The 18,495-nt window shown below is 40.0% G+C and overlaps 1 protein-coding gene across 2 annotated transcripts in view; it reads right to left on the bottom strand.

Annotated features, from left to right (window-relative positions):
- sema4b.S (semaphorin 4B S homeolog) overlaps positions 1 to 18,495 on the bottom strand; it is a 154,643-nt gene that overhangs the window by 41,053 nt on the left and 95,095 nt on the right. The window contains exon 2 of one of the 2 annotated variants that reach the window (XM_041587650.1): positions 9,344 to 9,723. In XM_041587650.1, the coding sequence (XP_041443584.1) occupies positions 9,344 to 9,440 (97 nt within the window). In that variant the 5' untranslated portion in view covers positions 9,441 to 9,723. 2 annotated transcript variants of the gene reach the window in all.

The following is an 18,495-nucleotide window of genomic DNA, read 5'->3' as shown; positions in this document are numbered from 1 at the left end:
AGAGATATTTCAGTTTGTTTGTTAGCTAAATGCTTTCATTTTAAATGCACAACTAGAATCCCTGCCATGAAGCAGGAAAAATACTGTGTACGAGGGTATTGTTTACAGGTATAAACAGATAATTCATTCTATTGCCAATATGCCATTTACGAACACATCTGAAGCAATGCCATTTATGCCTTGCACAAGGTAAGAGGGAAAAAAATTATATAGTTCGGAAAATTACTCTGTCAGGCCCATGACACACAGCCAAGAGGTGCACATGTATATGTTTAAAAATACCTCAGTCAAAATGATATTTTCCTCAAGATGTCACTGTCTAGTGCTCCCAGAAAAGCAACAATATTTTCCCTACAGGGCGAGTCTGGTTTATGTACAGCGGGAGAAAACTGGTTAAGTGTAAGGAAGTGGCTTGGGCTCAAGAGAAATTAGTGTTATCGCTGGGAAATCTGCCATGTGGACTTTGAGAAGCACTAACTCTCAATGCAAAGCAGGTGCAGCCACTTGCCCTAGGAGGCAATGCTTAGTCTGAGTTTTGTACTGCAGGCATATTATACTACCATATCTAATTTCAAAACCCTGCCATTGTGATGGGGAAACATGAGAATGGGGTTTAATGTAACTGAAGAGCTAAGCATTATGCACTGGAAAGCAAACGTGACATTAAAAGCATACTAAAGGCATAGTGTTTCATTTTACCTGAAGCCAATTTTGGCTAGTTTGAAGTAGTGAAGTTCTGGAAACACATGTCTTGTGTTACTGTTTTGCAAGTTCTTTTTTTTTATTGCTGGCATGGCATGGAGGGAATTTAATTTCTGGTACACACCTATTTCTATTTACTTTCTGGCATGCAGAATCCAGTCTTGCTTTGTGGCAGGGGTGGCTGTTTTTGGCTTCACAATGAGAATGAAACAAATATGGGCACTGAAGCAAAATAAAAAGATGCATTGTACTTATACAGACTGAAAAATGAAAGTGCCAAAAATAATAGAACACTTAAAAGTGGCTATAAAGCCAAAAATACCACTTTGTCTAATGAGAGAATATGACATTCTAATTAACTTTCCACTATGCACAGATTATACATTTCTATTTACTTGTAAATGTAACTACTGAAAGCAATATCTGCCTGTCCTTCACACTACTGGTCTTGACTAGTGATTGGCAAATCAGACCAGTTTCACTTCATGAAACGGTGAAAAATTTGCCAAATGCATTGTATTTGCAGCAAAACCTCATGAAAAATGTTGCTCATCGCTAGTTCTGACTGCATGTGCCATTGAAACTATGTTGCAGTAGGCGGCTCCCCTCCAGCCAAGACCTGTGTGCAAGACTTGAGAAATGGAATCTTACTTAGTGGAGACCAGACTATTGCTGCAGAACTAGCAGAGACCGACAGATACTGTCACTACAGCAATTGCATATTGCAAAATTGCAACGTTTTTATTTAGAGTTGATGGTGTTGCTATATTCTCTTAAGTATTCCATATAAAATGCTTGAGATAAACTTTTTGATTTTAATTGGCAGCCAACATAAAGGTCAAGATTAATATTTATTATAATACACAAAAGCCATGAATATCCTGTAAATTATATCCTTATAAACGGTGAGTTCTGATGTCATCAGTTATAAACGGTGAGTTCTGATGTCATTTCTGTCACATGACTCATTGAAATTTGTGTATTATAATAAATAAAGTACCCCCAGTTGTAAAATATGAGGATATTAGAAGTTACCTCGGAGTTCCATGACCTGTATAAAAACACTCGGCCTTCGGCCTCGTGTTTTTATATGGTCATGAAACTCCTCGGTAACTTATAATATCCCTATATTTTACAAAAGGGGGTACTTTATTCACTATATATTCGCAATAAAATACCAAACCAATTCAGCACAGATTTCAGACTAATCAATAATCCATGGGACAGTATATGCAACTGGCAATTTCAGCCAGTATAGAATTACTTTTGTGGCCTTCCCCTATCCTTAACCAAATCAAATCAGTGTGTCATTGACACCCCTCAGGGTGTGCGTAAAATCGTCCTTCTAATTATCCGAAAATTGCTTCCTCTGCCTGAGTAAAACAAGTGATGAATGTATGCAAACTAAGCAAGGGTGTGGTGGGTGGATTGCTACTTATTCCCAATATCTTCTTCTGTCCAATAAGGAAAAAAATGTTGTTGTGTGCTAAACTTATAAGGCCGAAACTGCTTGACACCTTTTCTCTAAATGTTTCATCCTGGCCACAATACTCTATAGCACTTACACACTTGCAATCACACAGAACACAAGATAGAGCACCAACATGTCAGTGCATAAATAGTGCACGCACACTAGCCCTGGAAAGCAGAATATCTTTCTGTACCATGCTGTCACGGCCGGCACCCAATACCAGAACAGGTGCCAAGTACCCTGGTCTCGGCTCGGCTTCACCAGTAGTGTGACCACCGTTGGGCTTCGGGAGGAGCCCTCAGCTTACTTGGGTGCCACCTGGACTTAACGAGGGGTACAAGGCGAGATGTTCTGGCTGGCAGAGGGGCACGGCAGGTAGAAAGTCTTTTGGGCCAAAGGTCACGGTACAAATGGAGCAGGCAAGAGAATCGTCAGACAGGCAGGGTCGAGGCAGGCAGATATCAAGAATCGTCAGGTAGGCAAGGGTCAAACCGGGTAATCAAACAGATGGGGTCAGGCAGAAAGAGTAGTCGAGATGCAGGCAAAGGTCAGGCTTCGGATATCAGAATAGTCAGGAACAGGCAAGGATCAAAACCGGAATAGCAGATACAAATTTCACAGGAACAGACAGCACAAGGCTTCAGGAACCACCAGAATCAAGATTCTATCACGGGCACTGGCTGGGGGTCAGAATGGGCTTTATATACATTCAAAATTGGCGCCAAAACGAGCGTCAATACGATGGTCCGGCGCCATCTTGATTCTTCTAGGGCGCGCGCGGTGCGCCTCTTAAAGGTACAGGCGCGCTGGCGTGATTGTGCCAGCACCTTTAAGAGGCGCGCCGTGCACGCCCTAGAAGAATCAAGATGGCGCCGGACCAGGAGCGCGGCGGCGTGGCGGCCGTCCACGCCGCCACACACCAGGTAATTTTATTACACATGCCAAATAACCCCACCAACTAACAGAACAATAAAATTAGGCCAACGTTTAACCTTAGGTCCCCAGAACTTACATGCCTTACTTGGAGGGAGATGCAGTGCAACAGCATCTGTGGATCCAAAATTAAAGAACAGGGCATTGGCTGAACCAGGCCCATGTTGAATATATGCAGTAATCAATCCACAAACTGTAAGTGGAAAATACAGGTCCAAAAGACTTCCATTAAAATTACGGAGAGGAAATTACTCCAGGGACAAAATGTCCTGAACCACATGCTCTTAAAACTGGAGACTTAATAGATGTATATTCTGCTTTCCATCTTTACCAATCTGAAGTACATTGTTGGTTGAAGCAAGGACTAAATGGGCATGATGCTCTCATTGTTTTACAGAAGTAATACCAATAGCAATTATGCTAAAAACACACATACATATATTTAATTCAAAGTTCCATATTTTATTGTTGGAATTATTGGATGTAAAAATGTTATTTATAACACCACTGAACATGTTATTGTAAAGAAGGTGTTGTACCGTGTTAGCCATTGTAAAATAGCAGAATTTTTTTCACTTTTTTTCTTGTCTATTTCCTACTTTTGTAACCCTTGTAATAAAGTCAGCTAATTTTACTTATTTTAAAGAATTGTCTGATAACAAAACCGCACCTGTAATTTCATAGTAAATAGCCTTTATGCAGGACCCCCTCCATGGTTCTACTCCATTGTTTGAGAAACTACGGTTCAAAGTTAAAGTTTCATTTTTCACATCATATGTCTTTCTAAGGGTTGGGGCAGATTGGGGAGATTTAGTTGCCTGGCGACTAATCGCCTCTTCTGTGTGGCGACCATCTCCCCGAACTGCCTTCCGTCTGCTTGAATGAAGAATCGCCTGCACTAATCCACTGCGGCACTTTGATTTCTGAAGCTGCCCGAAGTTTCCTCGTGAGGCAACTTTGGGCGACTTTGGAAATCGAAATGCCGAGAGTGCATTAGCGCAGGCGATTCTTCATTCAAGCAGGCGGAAGGCAGTTCGGGAAGTTTGTCGCTACGCAGAAGAGGAGATTAGTCGCCATGTGACTAAATCTTTGAATCTGCCCGTCTGCCCCAACCCTTATGCTGCTCTTGCTGGAGGTGTGTGTGTGTGTGGGGGGGGGGTCAGCAACTCTGTAAACGGTTCTAAATTTGATACATTAGTTGACACATTTGTTATCTTTGGCCTTGCTGTTTCCAGTTTAGTTGTTTTTAGATAGTCCACCAGAAATAAAAAAAAAAACTTTTTGCAATTACTTGTTCATAGTTTTTGCAATTCCTATTTGTGATCATTTTTGTAACATTGATGTGTAAAGTTTCATTTTCACCTTCTAAAGCAGCTCTGGGACTCTTTTAGGCTTATGCCACACGGGCAGTTTCAGGGAGATTTAGTCGCCTGGCGACTAATCGCCTCTTCTTCTGGGCGACAATCTACATGAACTGCCTTCGCGTGTCTACCCGTCCGCTATAATGAAAAGTCACCTGCACTAAAGCACACGCGGTGCTTCGGGAGATTGTCAGCCAGAAGAAGAGGCAATTAGTCATCAGGCGACTAAATCTCCCCGAATCTGTCCATGTGTCACAAGCCTAACTGTTGTAAATTGATTCATTTGGTTGATACATTTGTTATCTTTGTCCCTGCTGAGCAAAATACCCAGGTTTCATTAAAGGCAGCTGCTAAGAGTTGATACAACAGTTGCTGATTTTCCAAAGATACTGCTGAGAAATGTATTGACTAATGTATCCACTAAATATATGAAATAGTAACAGTTCAGAATTATCCTGGATCACTGAGCTGCCTGACTGAAACCCCAGAGACACGAACATTTAAACTTCAATTTTGGGAAGACAGTAAAAAAATAAATAAATAAATAAAAGATGAAAAGCAATTTAAAAAAAGTCTTTCTTCATGGTGAACAATCTGAAACTGGAATGGTGAACTTTTCCCCAGATGTTGCTGAGAAATGTAGTCACTAATTGTAGCAAACTTTAACACTTCAGAATCTGCACCTAGATTGCTGTCCTGCTAGCCTGAAACAATAGGAATATTACACTTTAAACTTTAATTTTGGAAGATGGTAAAAATAAAAAATTGGAAAGCAACTAAAAAAAAAAATTATTTCTCATTGCTCATTAAAAAAAAAAAGTTTTTTGAAAGGTGAACAACTATTTTAAAGATATCAAGTAGTTTCATTCTATTTAAAAGCACAATAGTCCGCAAACCTAGGGGGTACCAATTTGCGAGACATCCTAAATTTATGAAACTTCTCCAGTGACACTGGGCACTAACCTGACTTCCCAAGCGGAGGATTCAACTTTAAACACTGGGACACGAGGCATGATGGCATCACTCCTCTTAAGAACAGTACTCAGTCCAACATTGAGGTTTTTTTTATAAAAAAAAAAGAAGCAGCCAGACAGGTATTTTAGCCTAACAAAATGTAGTCCGTTGGGAAAGGAAGTCTCTACAGCATTAATTTCTAACCTATAAGTCAGTATAGAAAAAGGGGTACCCATCCTCCCAGTTAGTAGGATGAAAATAAATCTTCCTACTTATGAAAATATGAATTAAAGTGAGGCACAATCACAATTCTTAACCAATTTTTTAATCACAAAGCAGATTCTCAAATTTAATTATTGGGGTCCCCAAGAAAAAGGTAAAGAAAACTTGCTTTAAAGAAACACACAGAGGAAACCACATTGGTCTGCTACCACACTGCCCTGAAGCCCAGGCAAAAAAGCAACAAACCCAGTTAGTGATCAGGCATACGGTTAATTAGTAATCATACGGTTAATTAGTAATCTGCAAGTTTCCTTTTTTTATTTCTCACTTGTTCGGCACATCCGTTCAGCAGAAAAGATTAATAGGTGTTTCCTAAGAAGAAGAACCGAGACCACAGAAAGAATTACAGAATTTTATTCATCATTAAAAAGTATTTATAATAGGAAGCGGAGACAAATTTGCACTTCCCAGAGACAACCTGTACAAAGCATTAACAGAAATAATACTAATGTAAGTGTCTAACATAGGAACACAGGCTGTCTATCAGGTCTGTGAGACAAAAAAACATATCATATAACTGGCCACAGTGGATGGTAAAACTGGGCCTATCTGCTTGGTCGGGTCACAGACATAATCTCATTTCTAGACATATGTAACCAGTTGCTTCTAAATCAGTTGATTGCTGCCTAGAGATTGAGGTCCACTTGCCAACTGGACTTTTAAGTGTGACTGGTCACAGTGCCAACACTAATATCTATATATCTATATATCTATATATCTATATATCTATATATCTATATATCTATATATCTATATATCTATATATCTATATATCTATATATCTATATATCTATATATCTATATATCTTCATTTCCTTTCAGGCAACCAAAGGAAACCACAGGATCAGTATTATCCAGTTATTGGTCTGGCAGCTTGGCCCCTTTTATTGGTCCATGTATAGCCACCTTTACAGAATCAATGCATTTTCCCTGTTTGGTATTATTTTCCTTCTTTTAATTTTATAGAGCTTGACACAGAGGACTTTACAGATATTGGCCATTGGGACAGGGGCTTGTACACTTGTACCATAAGTACATGACAAGCGAGTGAACCCATGTGTGTTTGCCTCTTATGTAAATAGCAATCATTTAGAGCAATTTGACCCACAGCCCAAAGAACTAATCATAGGGACAAAACACATACCCCCCTATGTTTAATGTAAGGAACTAAGTTTTCCTAGGAACAGTAACCCACGGTGAGCAATGAGATGTTTGCATTTTAGCAGGTTACTAGAAAATTTTACCTGCTTATTTTTTGCTATGGGTTACTGCAGAGTTAGTGCCTTACATAACCCCATCAAAAACAGTGTCCCATTACCCTAACAGATCTGACTTGTTTGCAAAAGTTATATAAATGGCACACTGCAATAAAATCAGGACTTTTGCTAAAAAGAAAAGATTTTAACAAATCAAACATGAAAATAAATAGCATGTCAAGCCACATTTATTTATTTTGTGTATTAATGCCCCTTTAAAGATGGAAGCAAAGTACAATAATGCAACAAAAATAAGTAATCTACTGTATCAAATAATCACATTTCCACAGATAAAATATAAATATTCAGTATACTAGAGTTTGAACTTTATATCTGTACAAATTCTGCCACGCATATACGTAAAATTCTGTAAATTTGTACTGTATTTGTGCTAGTTAAATTCAGGCTTTGTCCTACCAAAACAAGCTCAAGCTTCCCCTCTCTGTTCCTCCTAGAGGAATCTGATGTAGCTAGTTCCCAAACATGTGGGCAGGTATAAACATCACCATTTCTAAGAAACCAGTAGTTTGAATGAACACAGAAACAAGCTAGTGTTTATGATAAGAATGTCTTTAATAATTATCTATGATAAGTGAGCACTGCTAATCCAATAATAAGTGTAGCTTTAAGATGGTCATAGATGTTGCGATTTTTAAAAGATCAGATCCTGATCGTGGGACCATGATCTTCTCAGAACGATTGTACGATCGTACGAATTGACCATCAACTAAAAAGACCAATTTGCCAGAAAAACAAAGGGGAACTGCCTGCTTGGCCCTGCAAACATAGATAGATTGCACTGGGACCGACAAAGATTTTTTGACCTGGCCGATCAATTTCCTCACAGATGTCGGCCGAAAAATCGTAAGATGTACGAACGTTCGAATCCCACTAACCGCACGATAATTTCGAAGGATTGGTCGGGCTTCCCTAAAATCGGTCGTTCAGCAAGAAGAATCATCACGTCTGTGGGGAGCTTTAGAGTGATTCAGGGAGATTTCGTCGCCTGGTGACTAATTGCCTCGACCAATCTCCCCGAACGCCTTCCCTCACTCTGCGCTGGCTAAAATGAAAAATCGCCGGCGCTAATCACATGCGGCAATTTGTTTTCTGAAGTTGCCTCACAAGGAAAGGCGTTCGGGGAGATTGGTCACCGTAAAGTCGAGGTGATTAGTTGACAGGCAACTAAATCTCCCCGTATCGCCCAGTGTGCCCTTACCCTTAAGTTCTATTCCTTTTAAAACAGGTATTTAAGATTTTCATTCCAAACTAGAATCCCTCTTCTAGATAGGCATGTGGTTGCCACCTTTTCTTGAAAAGAATATCTTCCTGTATTTATATCTGCTTTTGCTATTAAAAACATTGGCATCGAGCATCAACTTTACCAGCCAGAAGAGTGAAATACAGGCCAGGTGGCAACCCTAGATAGGCATTACAAGTTATTTCTGTTAAAAACCAAATAACATCCGGACAGAGGGTTCAAACAACAGACACGCTCCCCTTCTGTTATCACCCATAAAGCAAAGGTCACCAGGGTCGGACATGCTGTAGTAAGGAAAATTCTCTACCCTTCTAGGAAAACGGGCCGGAGCTGCACTGCTGACTTCATTATAGATACAATGTGTACAAAGTGCAGCAACTGGACTCTCAACTCTGCGCCAGTGAACAGCAACTGAGCAGACTCATGTGTTGCTGCAATGCTTGGACCTTGCACTATTTTGGGAGGGCCACTGCACATATTAAGGTTGAAGTAACTGAAACTCAAATCCCAGATTATGTCCAGTGAGTGGAGATAACAAAACTAGTACGACTAGGCTAGTTATTCAAGGCAAGGAGGTAGGATTGAGCAGATAACTGGGTAAATAATGTAATGAAAAGAAATGATCCCAAATGTCATGTAAAGATTGTCTTATATCACGATTTTCTCTTTTAGATTGTAATCTCTACTGGGTAGGGCTGGCTTTGCCTCCTGAATGGCTCAGTGTTGGTGTGTCATATGTATAGCCTTCTATTGCACATCCATGTGGAATATACTGGTGCTTTGTATTAAGCATTCATATTAATAAAGGTTTCCCTGAGTGATGGGAGAACTGGCCACGTCCTGCATTGCAATCTTTCACCAGCTGGAGGCGCTGTGTGGCTCTCGTCTGGCCGGTACCATAACAAGTGATGTGTCTTATACTGAACAAAGGTCTAACGTGAGACTGAGCAGTAGCAGCAGCAGCTACTGAAGGACAACTGGCAGCACACGTGGAGGGGATAAAGTGAGTGTAAGGGGTTGGCATATTTACATTTAGAGAGTGACACTCGTTCTCCCCATGTAGAGTGTAAGCGCCCAGGGTCACACACAACAAGTCCCCCAGTGTCGGCTCGCTGGTACTTACCGTACGGTAACGTGAGCCTGGGGATAACCTCCTCGGTAGCCGAGCCCAGCAGCAATGTAGCGAGTGCGACAAGAAACGTGCAGCTCCATCTCCCCATTGCTCAATCCCGCAGCGCTCACTACTCGCTTTCCCTCACACACACCAGCTGGGAGGACTTGTGGCACCTCGCTCTCTCCGTCCTTCTTCTCTTCCCCACAAGCCTGTCTGTGTATAATCCAAACAAGTGCCTGGCGCTGTGGAACGAGCCGACCTTTCCTCTGGATGGAAACAAAACTTTTCTGCGTGCTTTCAAACGACTCACAGCTCAGACTTCATTGTAGGCCCCGCCTCCAGTCCTGAAAGAGTGCTCCGCCCACCATGCTGCGACGCCCCTCACAGACCTGTTAAAGAGAGAGAGAGAGAGAGGCGCTTTAAAAAACAACTGCGCAGTCATTGAGTGTCTGGGAAAGGTAAGGTACACCTTGGGATTTCAATGGCTAATTCACATTTAGATGAACTTTCATTCTGTTGTAGACAGAGGCATTAGTAAGGCTGTGCGGGTGCTATGGCTTAATTGCCCTAGCAACCAGGCAGAAGTTTGTAAATCAGAACTAGGGATGCACCTAATCCACTTTTTTGGATTCGGCCGAACCCCCAAATCTTTTGTGAAAGATTTGGCCGAACCAAATTACGAACCCTAATTTACATATGCAAATCAGTGAGGGGGAGGGTAAAAGAGAGGCGCACACGTAGTACGTGTCTACAATTTTTGCTTCCTTGTTTTGTGACAAAAAGTCACATGATTTTAAGGATTCAGTTCGGCCAGGCACAAGGATTCAACCAAATCGAAATCCTGCTGAAAATGGCTGAATCCTGGATTCGGTGCATCCCTAATCAGAACAATAGTAGAATAAAGAATAACATAGAGGCTTTTGCAGCTGTAGACAATTAAAGGTCAGTATAGGCAGGTCAATCATTTAAAAAACATAAACAACATAAAGAAATGCTGCTTAGAATAGGCCAATCCGTAACATACAGAAAATTATACATAACATGTCTATGAAGATTCTCATTTTTCCAGGTCATGATATTCAGTATCTCATAGAATTGTCAAAGGCAACTGGACATTGAGTTTTTTCTTGAAAACGTCAGTTCAGAAGCCACTCGGATAAATGGTGAAACGTTTTCAAGAAAAACTGTAAAGGTGGCCATACACTGGGAGATCCTCTCGTATGTCATCAAACGAGCCGATCTCTCCCCGATATGCCCACATTGAGGTGGGTGATATCGGGCTGATCCGATGATGGGCCCTATGATCAGATCAGAATGGAGGCAATACCGGTGGTTGGATAGCGGGACCGCATCAACAAACAGATGCAACAGCGATCTGATGGGATTTTTTTTACCCTGCCCATTCGACATCTGCCCGACTTTCGGCCAGATATCAATCGAGGAAGCCCGTCAGAGGGCCCCACACGGCCAATAAGCTGCCAACTTGGTTTGTTGGCAACATTTATCGGCCTATGTATGGGGCCTTTACCCATGTGCAGTTGCCTTTGACTAAATTCTACTAGATACAGGTATGGGACCTGTTATCCAGAATGCTGGGGACCTGGGTTTTTTCTGGATAATGGATCTTTCCGTAATTTGGATCTGCATAAACTAAGTCTACTAGAAAATTATGTAATGATATAAACCCAATAAACTGGGGTTGCCTCCAATAGGGATTAATTATATCTTAGTTTGGATCAAGTACAAGGTACTGTTTTATTTATACTGTTTGGTCCTAATGGATAAGGCAAATTATTTAGAAATGTGCCAAGAACTTTTGAGAGATACTAACACATATAAGATTCTAAAAAATGATCCAACGGCTATCTTTAATGGAAAATTAATTAAATTAATTGATAATGCCAAAGATAAAAATATTTTAAATACAAACGAGTATAGCTTTATAAAAATAAAGGATCCAATTATTCCTGTTCTGTATTGTTTACCAAAAATACATAAAAACAGAGACAACCCACCTGGTAGACCGATTGTTTCAGGAATTGGGTCTATCACAAGTAATCTTTCTCAATATATAGACAGATTTCTACAGAAATATGTTATAACACTACCCACTTACCTAAAAGATTCTACACAACTGTTAAAGATATTAAACACTATAGAATGGGGACCAAATTTTATTTTTGGCACCCTAGACGTGAAATCATTATATACGTCAATAAGGCACAACCAAGGTATAAAATCAACTGCGTATTTTTTAGAAAATGATGATAATATGACTGGTGAACAAAAAGAATTCATTCTAAATTCTATAGAATTTATTTTAGAGCATAATTATTTTTGGTTTGAGAGTCAATTTTATTTACAGTTGTGTGGCACCGCCATCAGAACGAGATTCGCGCCCAGCTATGCGAATCTATTTATGGGCCTATGGGAGATACACAACATACTCCCCCTAATACAGCTGGGCGCGAACTTACTCCTGTGGCGGCGCTACATTGACGATATTATATTTATTTGGAAAGGTACTGAGGCAGAAGTAACACAGTTTATAAGTGGATTAAATAATAATGATCTAAATATTGAATTAACACCAACAATCAGTACAGAAAGTATAACGTTTCTAGATCTTGAGATATACATAAAACAGGATAAAATACATACAAAGACATATTTCAAATCTGTGGATTCAAATAATTATGTTATACCCTCAAGTAACCACCACCCTCGGTGGATACAAAATATACCTTTAGGCCAAATGTGTAGAATCAAGAGAAATTGCTCTGAACAAGAACATATAGAGAAACAACTGAGTTTTATGGGTAATAGATTTAAGGAAAGGGGATACAGTAAAGGCCTAATTAAACAAACCATTGAAAAAGTCGAAAATATTCCTAGGACAACATTGTTGGAGGGTAAGGCAAAGAAACCAAATGAAGATAACGAAATTGTTTTCTCAACCACATATAATCCAATAGCAAAAGAAATAGGGGGAATTATCAAAAAACATTGGGATATACTAAGAGGAGATGAAAAACTTAACCAGTCCCTCCCCCCCCAGCCAAGGATAGTTTTTAAAAAACCAAAAAATTTCAGACAAGTTCTAACACATAACCATTTGATAACTGATAGCATAAAACGTAAAGAGATAGATAAATCTTGGCTTGGTTTTTTTCCGTGTGCAACATGTAAAGCATGTAAATACGGCATTAAGAAAAAACAATTTATGTCAAATGTCACAAACGAAGTTTTCAAAATTAGACAATGTATAAAATGTACTACAGAAAATGTCATTTATTGCCTAGAGTGCCCATGTGGACTTCAATATATCGGAAAAACAAATAGACCTCTACGAGATAGAATGAGAGAACATATAAGGAACATTGAGAAAGGTTTGGACACTCATAGTGTATCTAAACACTTCAAAACAACACACGGGAAAAATCCAAAAGGTTTAAAATTCTGGGGTATAGAACAGATAAAGAGGGGATGGAGAGGAGGCGATTTAGTGAGAAAGACGTTGCAGATAGAAAGTAGATGGATATATCAAATGGAAACATCAGTACCAAGTGGTCTGAATGTAGACATAAATTTGAGAGCGTTTTTGTAGGTATTGCAATGTCCAAATGTATAGTGCTAGATAATATCATTCACCCAGTTTCGAGGAGTGGGTATGAAAGTATAAAGGGTTAACAAGAAAGAGAATACTGCTGTTTAATATCCCCTTTTTATTTCATTTCAGATTTCAGGTGCACCTATCTAGAAAGAGATATATGTATATATATATATTTTTTAAAAGAATTTTTTAGAAAACTTTCTCTCCTCTTTTGAGTAATTTTTTGAGTATTGTTTATTCTAATTCATATATATTTTTTATTTTTTATTATTATTATATATTTTCTTATCTTCTGTGATAGGAGTGGTTTTTGTTAAATATTATAAACAATTTGTACAATGATGTATTTTCGAAAAAGTTCTGTATTTATATTTCTAATCTACTCCAATTGGAAGCCCCGTCAAAATAGCTATAAAAAGATCGTTCTGTTTCTAACTATGCGTCCCTATGGCAACGAATGACCTAACGATCAGAAAGTGACGCGTTCCTATAGCAACGAACGAACGTGGGGTGAAAGCGTCAAGTGACGCAAGGAAAGACGGAATAAAAGATCAACGCATGCGCAGCCAAAATCAAGCCTCTGAGGAAGTTGCAAGACGAAACGCGCAAGGCAGGTGACGTCACTGGTAGGCGCCGAGTATTGCACACGAGGAACGAACGCAAACAACCATCACATACAAGGAACGAACGAAAACATTCTTATATTCGTTTTCCCAAGCCTGATCATCTTGCGACTTGTTGCTGTGGACTGGTGCAATCAGGGGGGCCTTCAGTTGGACGGTGCATAGATATGCTCTATTTTAACCATTGCCATGTGAGTGCATTTTAATCTTGTTTTACGATTATTAAAAAGTTTTTTACACTATTTGCTGCTATTTGTTGATCTACAGTCTACACGAAGGGAAACGCTCCAGATTTTACGTGCAAGCTGATATTATTTGTTTGTGAGTACCCACCTAAACAAGCTCTTGAGGAGAGTCCTTTTTAACCCTTTTTGGTGAAGGTTGACCGTAAAGGAAGGTCACACATATATGGTGTAACAAGCGATCTGTTCCCTACACAAGAGGTGGCAACATTGCAAAAGGATATTACCCTATTTTGCTTGTTTGTCTGTCTCCCGTGCCTCTGGCGCTGGCTCTTTTATTTTAGTAACACTGTTTTATTATTATAGTTCGGAGCTTTTTGGATTTCTGGATAACGTGTTTCTGGATAATGGATCCCATACCTTTACTGTATCCATAACATGCATGACATACCATGTATATAAGCAGGTTTGCCAACTGGAGGAAGCCTAGTAAAACTTATTAATATTTACACTTTTACTAGTTTTAGAATTCTAATTTGTTTTGCCTCTATCACATCAGGAATGTGCAACCTGTGGTTCTCCTGCTGTTGCAAAACTACAACTCTCATCCCTAGTGTTGGACTGGGATGCCAGGGGCCCACCAGAAAACCACCAGACCATGGGCCTTTTTTCCAAGCTAATTTTCTTCCACTTCTCAATCAACCTTTTTATTTTCTTAGTACTTTTTCTTTACATGATATACTCTATTTTGCATCTATTTGGCAGAAGGGCCCCCTGATACCTGAGCCCAACGGAAGTACTTTAATAATAATAATAATGATAATAAGAACACACAATAAAACTTAAATGCAAAATTGCACATTGTCACAAGTGAAAGGCCTCCCAGTGCTTGGTCACACAGTCATCTTATATTACTGTACTGTACACACTTCATGCTGGGAGTAAACCTCAAACGAGAAAAGATTAAACGTTTCTAGAAGTAAATTTGCATTGGGCATCATGTGAGACTTGGTGCATTTAATGTGAAAAATGTGTAAAATTGGGACATGCCTAGAAAGCACTGAGTATATGAAATAAAATATGAAATACAATAAACTTTCAATCAGTACTGCCCAGCAGCTTGCATTTATTAAATGTTTTCCTGTTTTTCAGTTGATCTGGTAATGGTAACCATAATATATCTCTATATAAAAACAACACAAAACAGCAAAAGGCAAAAACACTGCATTTCTGTGCCTACCATACAGAATATTACTATGTGACAACTAAAACATCTGACCCTTATATGAAAAAGTGGAGCTGGACTAACCATTATCTTGCTTAACAGATCATATGAAAAATCAAGGGCACTTCTAGAAAATATAGCAGAAAGATCAACTGTCAGCAGATTGCTTTAGGATCATCTAAAACTCACAATATAAACCCACCAGGGCCAGAACTAGGAGTATACAACAGAGATGGCTGCCAAGGCAACAAGGTGGGGGGGGGGATCAACCTGGGGGGGGGGCAGTAAGCTAGTGACTAGGCCGGGGCGTGAATAAGGGTTCGACTGCTAGGGGAGGAAGTATGTATGCGAAAATTGGTATGGGTGCAGGATGACTGGGTGCCAGCTAGGGTTGCCACGTTTTCTGGGAAAAAATAGCCAGGTGGCAACCATAGTGCCAGCAGAACTTGGCCCAGCATCAACATCCATTGGAGTAAAAAAGGCTTATGGGAGTGCTATTCAAAATTGCTTGGGATCCTTTATTCTTTAGTTGAGAACAACAATGTATATTTTTTTTTAATTTTTTTTTTAAAATCATCACAGTTATATTATTTTTCTTTTAAAGCATAGGATTTGAAACTGTAAACCCAAAGCTCAGTGCTTAAGCTTGAATGTGTTCTCAAGGGTATATTCCCCCAGAAGTATTCTGGTTTTTGTGCCAGCTGTGGAAATCACCAGGATTTCATACCCTTGCACAAATGTTTGGATATCAGCTTTCCTGGGGCCTCTCTGTGGTAGCTATCAGATCTCCATTTTACAATGGATGGATTATTTTATTTATTGCAATTTTATTATTAAAGCAAGCAGTGGAGTCTAGACTCTCTGACACATAGCCAATAAAATCTATCTATCTGCTCTTATGCCTGAATTCCAGTTTTTTCAGCACACATTAAATGGAGGAAATATCCCTTTCACTCAGGCTTATAAATTGGACAAGCTAAGAACAAAACCACTCGGGCAAAGCCGAAATAAAGACTGCAGTTACAGATCTACAAATGTGTAATAGAAAATAAAAAAAATCAAGAAAACAAGTCTTTGAAAATCCCGACCCGCACATCACTAAGTCTTGGCTGGAGGAGAGCTTTGTCTTGCTACAATGTAAAAAACAGCCTTGTTCACACTGACACTGGTGTGGACTAACACTCATAGATCAGTTCCTTTTTAGATTGTGGCTTGTTTCAGAATTCTGGGCCCACCGGGAGTTTTCCTGGCATACCATTGGGCCAGTCCGACACTGGGCGATGCTGCCTGAGGCGAGTTACTCAACTCGTCTCATTGGCGGAGCGCCCCTGATTGCCACAAACATAAGGTCAGGTGTCATGGTGCTTACACTGTTATATTACTGGTGTTGCTTAGAAGCACTCCTGTATGTTTGTGTAGATGTCTTCAGAAATTGTTGTAGTTTTACCACAGTAGTTTTTCCTGTGCTGGGAGTCAAAATAGGCTCTGGCATTTCAAGTACACAGAGGCCCAACCAGTCCCCCACCAGCCAACTCCACTGTGACTGTCTATGGCATCCTACAGCAGCCCCTCTGGCATTTGCCAGAAATCATAGATTGCCAGTCCAGGCCTGAGTTTTACCCATAACCATGATCCACCTAGTCCAGTTCCCACCTGCTTTGTGACTATACCTGACTCCCAAGCTATTATTGTTATCTTGACCACTAGTCTAAAGCTGGCCATACACGGGCCTATAAAAGACAGAGGCGGCAGCTTATTGGCCCATGTGTGGGGCCTTCTGACGGGCTTCCCCGATCGATATCTGGCCGAGAGTCGGCAGATGTCAATCAGGCAGGGGTAAAAATCCTGTAGGATTGTGGACCACATCTGTTCGTTGATGCGGCCCCATAATCCAACTGCCCGTAATGCTTTAATTATGATCCGATCGGATCAGCCCGATATCGCCCACCTTGAAGGTGGGCACATTGGGGAGAGATCTGCTCGTTTGGCGAAATTGCCAAACGTGCGGATCTCTATGTGTATGGCCAGCATTAATTCTCCAGTGGAATCTCCCAATATAAACACACACTCCAGAGTCATAAGTCACAAGTGAGAAAAGCCTGTAGTGTCACTGAAGGTGCTAGTCACCAGCTGAGTAAACAGTTTTCACTCTGGTCACTACTGATACACCTCAAATGGGCCAAAGTTTGCTACTTATGTTATAGTCCTTGTACTGATGAAACCCACACACGTCAAAGCTGGAATAACCTGTCTCCCTAGATTGAACACATTCACTCTTTCCAGTTTACAAGCATTTTCTCTTTGTTTGTTTATAGCGTAGTTTTGTTTTGCTGACATACCTAGAGGTAGCCTCTCTCCTCTGGTTATCACCAGTAAATGTAATTACATGCACATCCAGTGAGTTTGCATTTTTTTTCTGTCACATGGCCTCATATCAAGAGAGAACTAATGATTATGTCACATAAACCTCAAAAACCTCAATGTAAAATTTGACATTTTAGTTTCAAAATTAAAGTTAAAATAAAAATCCCTCTTTCTCATATTGAATAGACAACAGTATAGTAATGCATGCTACATATGGGCAGAGTTACATTTATACACATATCCTAGCTTAGTTATTCTGAGTCATATGAAAAGTTATCATTCAAATGGCAAAACGCAAATATGCCTTTTAACTTTACTTTCCTTGCTAATTAAACGGGAAATGTGCCTTGAAATGTAATTAAACTATGGTTTAGAGTTTATGCAGTGACATTATTACATTTTCCAGCTGGCCTTCATGTTTTTCAGTGTATGGTAGTGTCACATTAAATTATGTGGTTTAGGCTTTTTGTACCCTATGAATGAACAGAAAGATAACAAACAACTAATAATAGAAAAAAAATCTTTTTATTGCTGGGGTCAGTTACCTTAGCAATTAGCAGTCTATAAAGAGCCAGATTAAAAAGGCAAATAATTATAAACACATCTGCTGCAAAGTCCCCCATATTATTATTACTTCCTGCATATTTAAAGATACTTCTAATGTATGGGAGGCATCTACTGCAGTATTTCGATGCTAAAGGGTACGTAGTGGGCCTCACACAGTGGCTTCTCAAACTGTCAGAAAAGAGAGCCAAAAGAGAATGCAGAGACAGAGCTATGTGATGATTAAGGTGCCCTAAGAGACTCCAATGTGCTCATATATCTTTATGTTGCAAACCAAAGCTCCTTGAGGATTTGTTTGTTGTTTATAAGGAATGAATAGTAGATTACACCTACATGTTCTCTATAAATCAGATAACTGATCCACTGCTGCTTTTTCTACTGAATTCAAATCAGTGCCGCACCAGTCCAGCCAGGTGCTGCAAGCAACCCGGCCGGCCACTTCTGGCCCAGTCCGCAACCGGGGATGTGCGTGCGCAATCGCGCATAACCGTGCGCAACCAAGGACGCGTGTGCGCAACCGCGCGCAGTCGAGAGTGGTTGTGCGCAAAGCACTGGCTTCAGAGAGGGCACCCACTTTTCACTGAGGTAAC

The sequence above is a fragment of the Xenopus laevis genome, chromosome 3S, assembly GCF_017654675.1.
Source record: "Xenopus laevis strain J_2021 chromosome 3S, Xenopus_laevis_v10.1, whole genome shotgun sequence".
NCBI classification, from domain to species: domain Eukaryota; kingdom Metazoa; phylum Chordata; class Amphibia; order Anura; family Pipidae; genus Xenopus; species Xenopus laevis.
The sequence above is the reverse complement of the archived record's forward strand: the minus strand, read 5'-3'. Positions and strand labels throughout refer to the sequence as shown.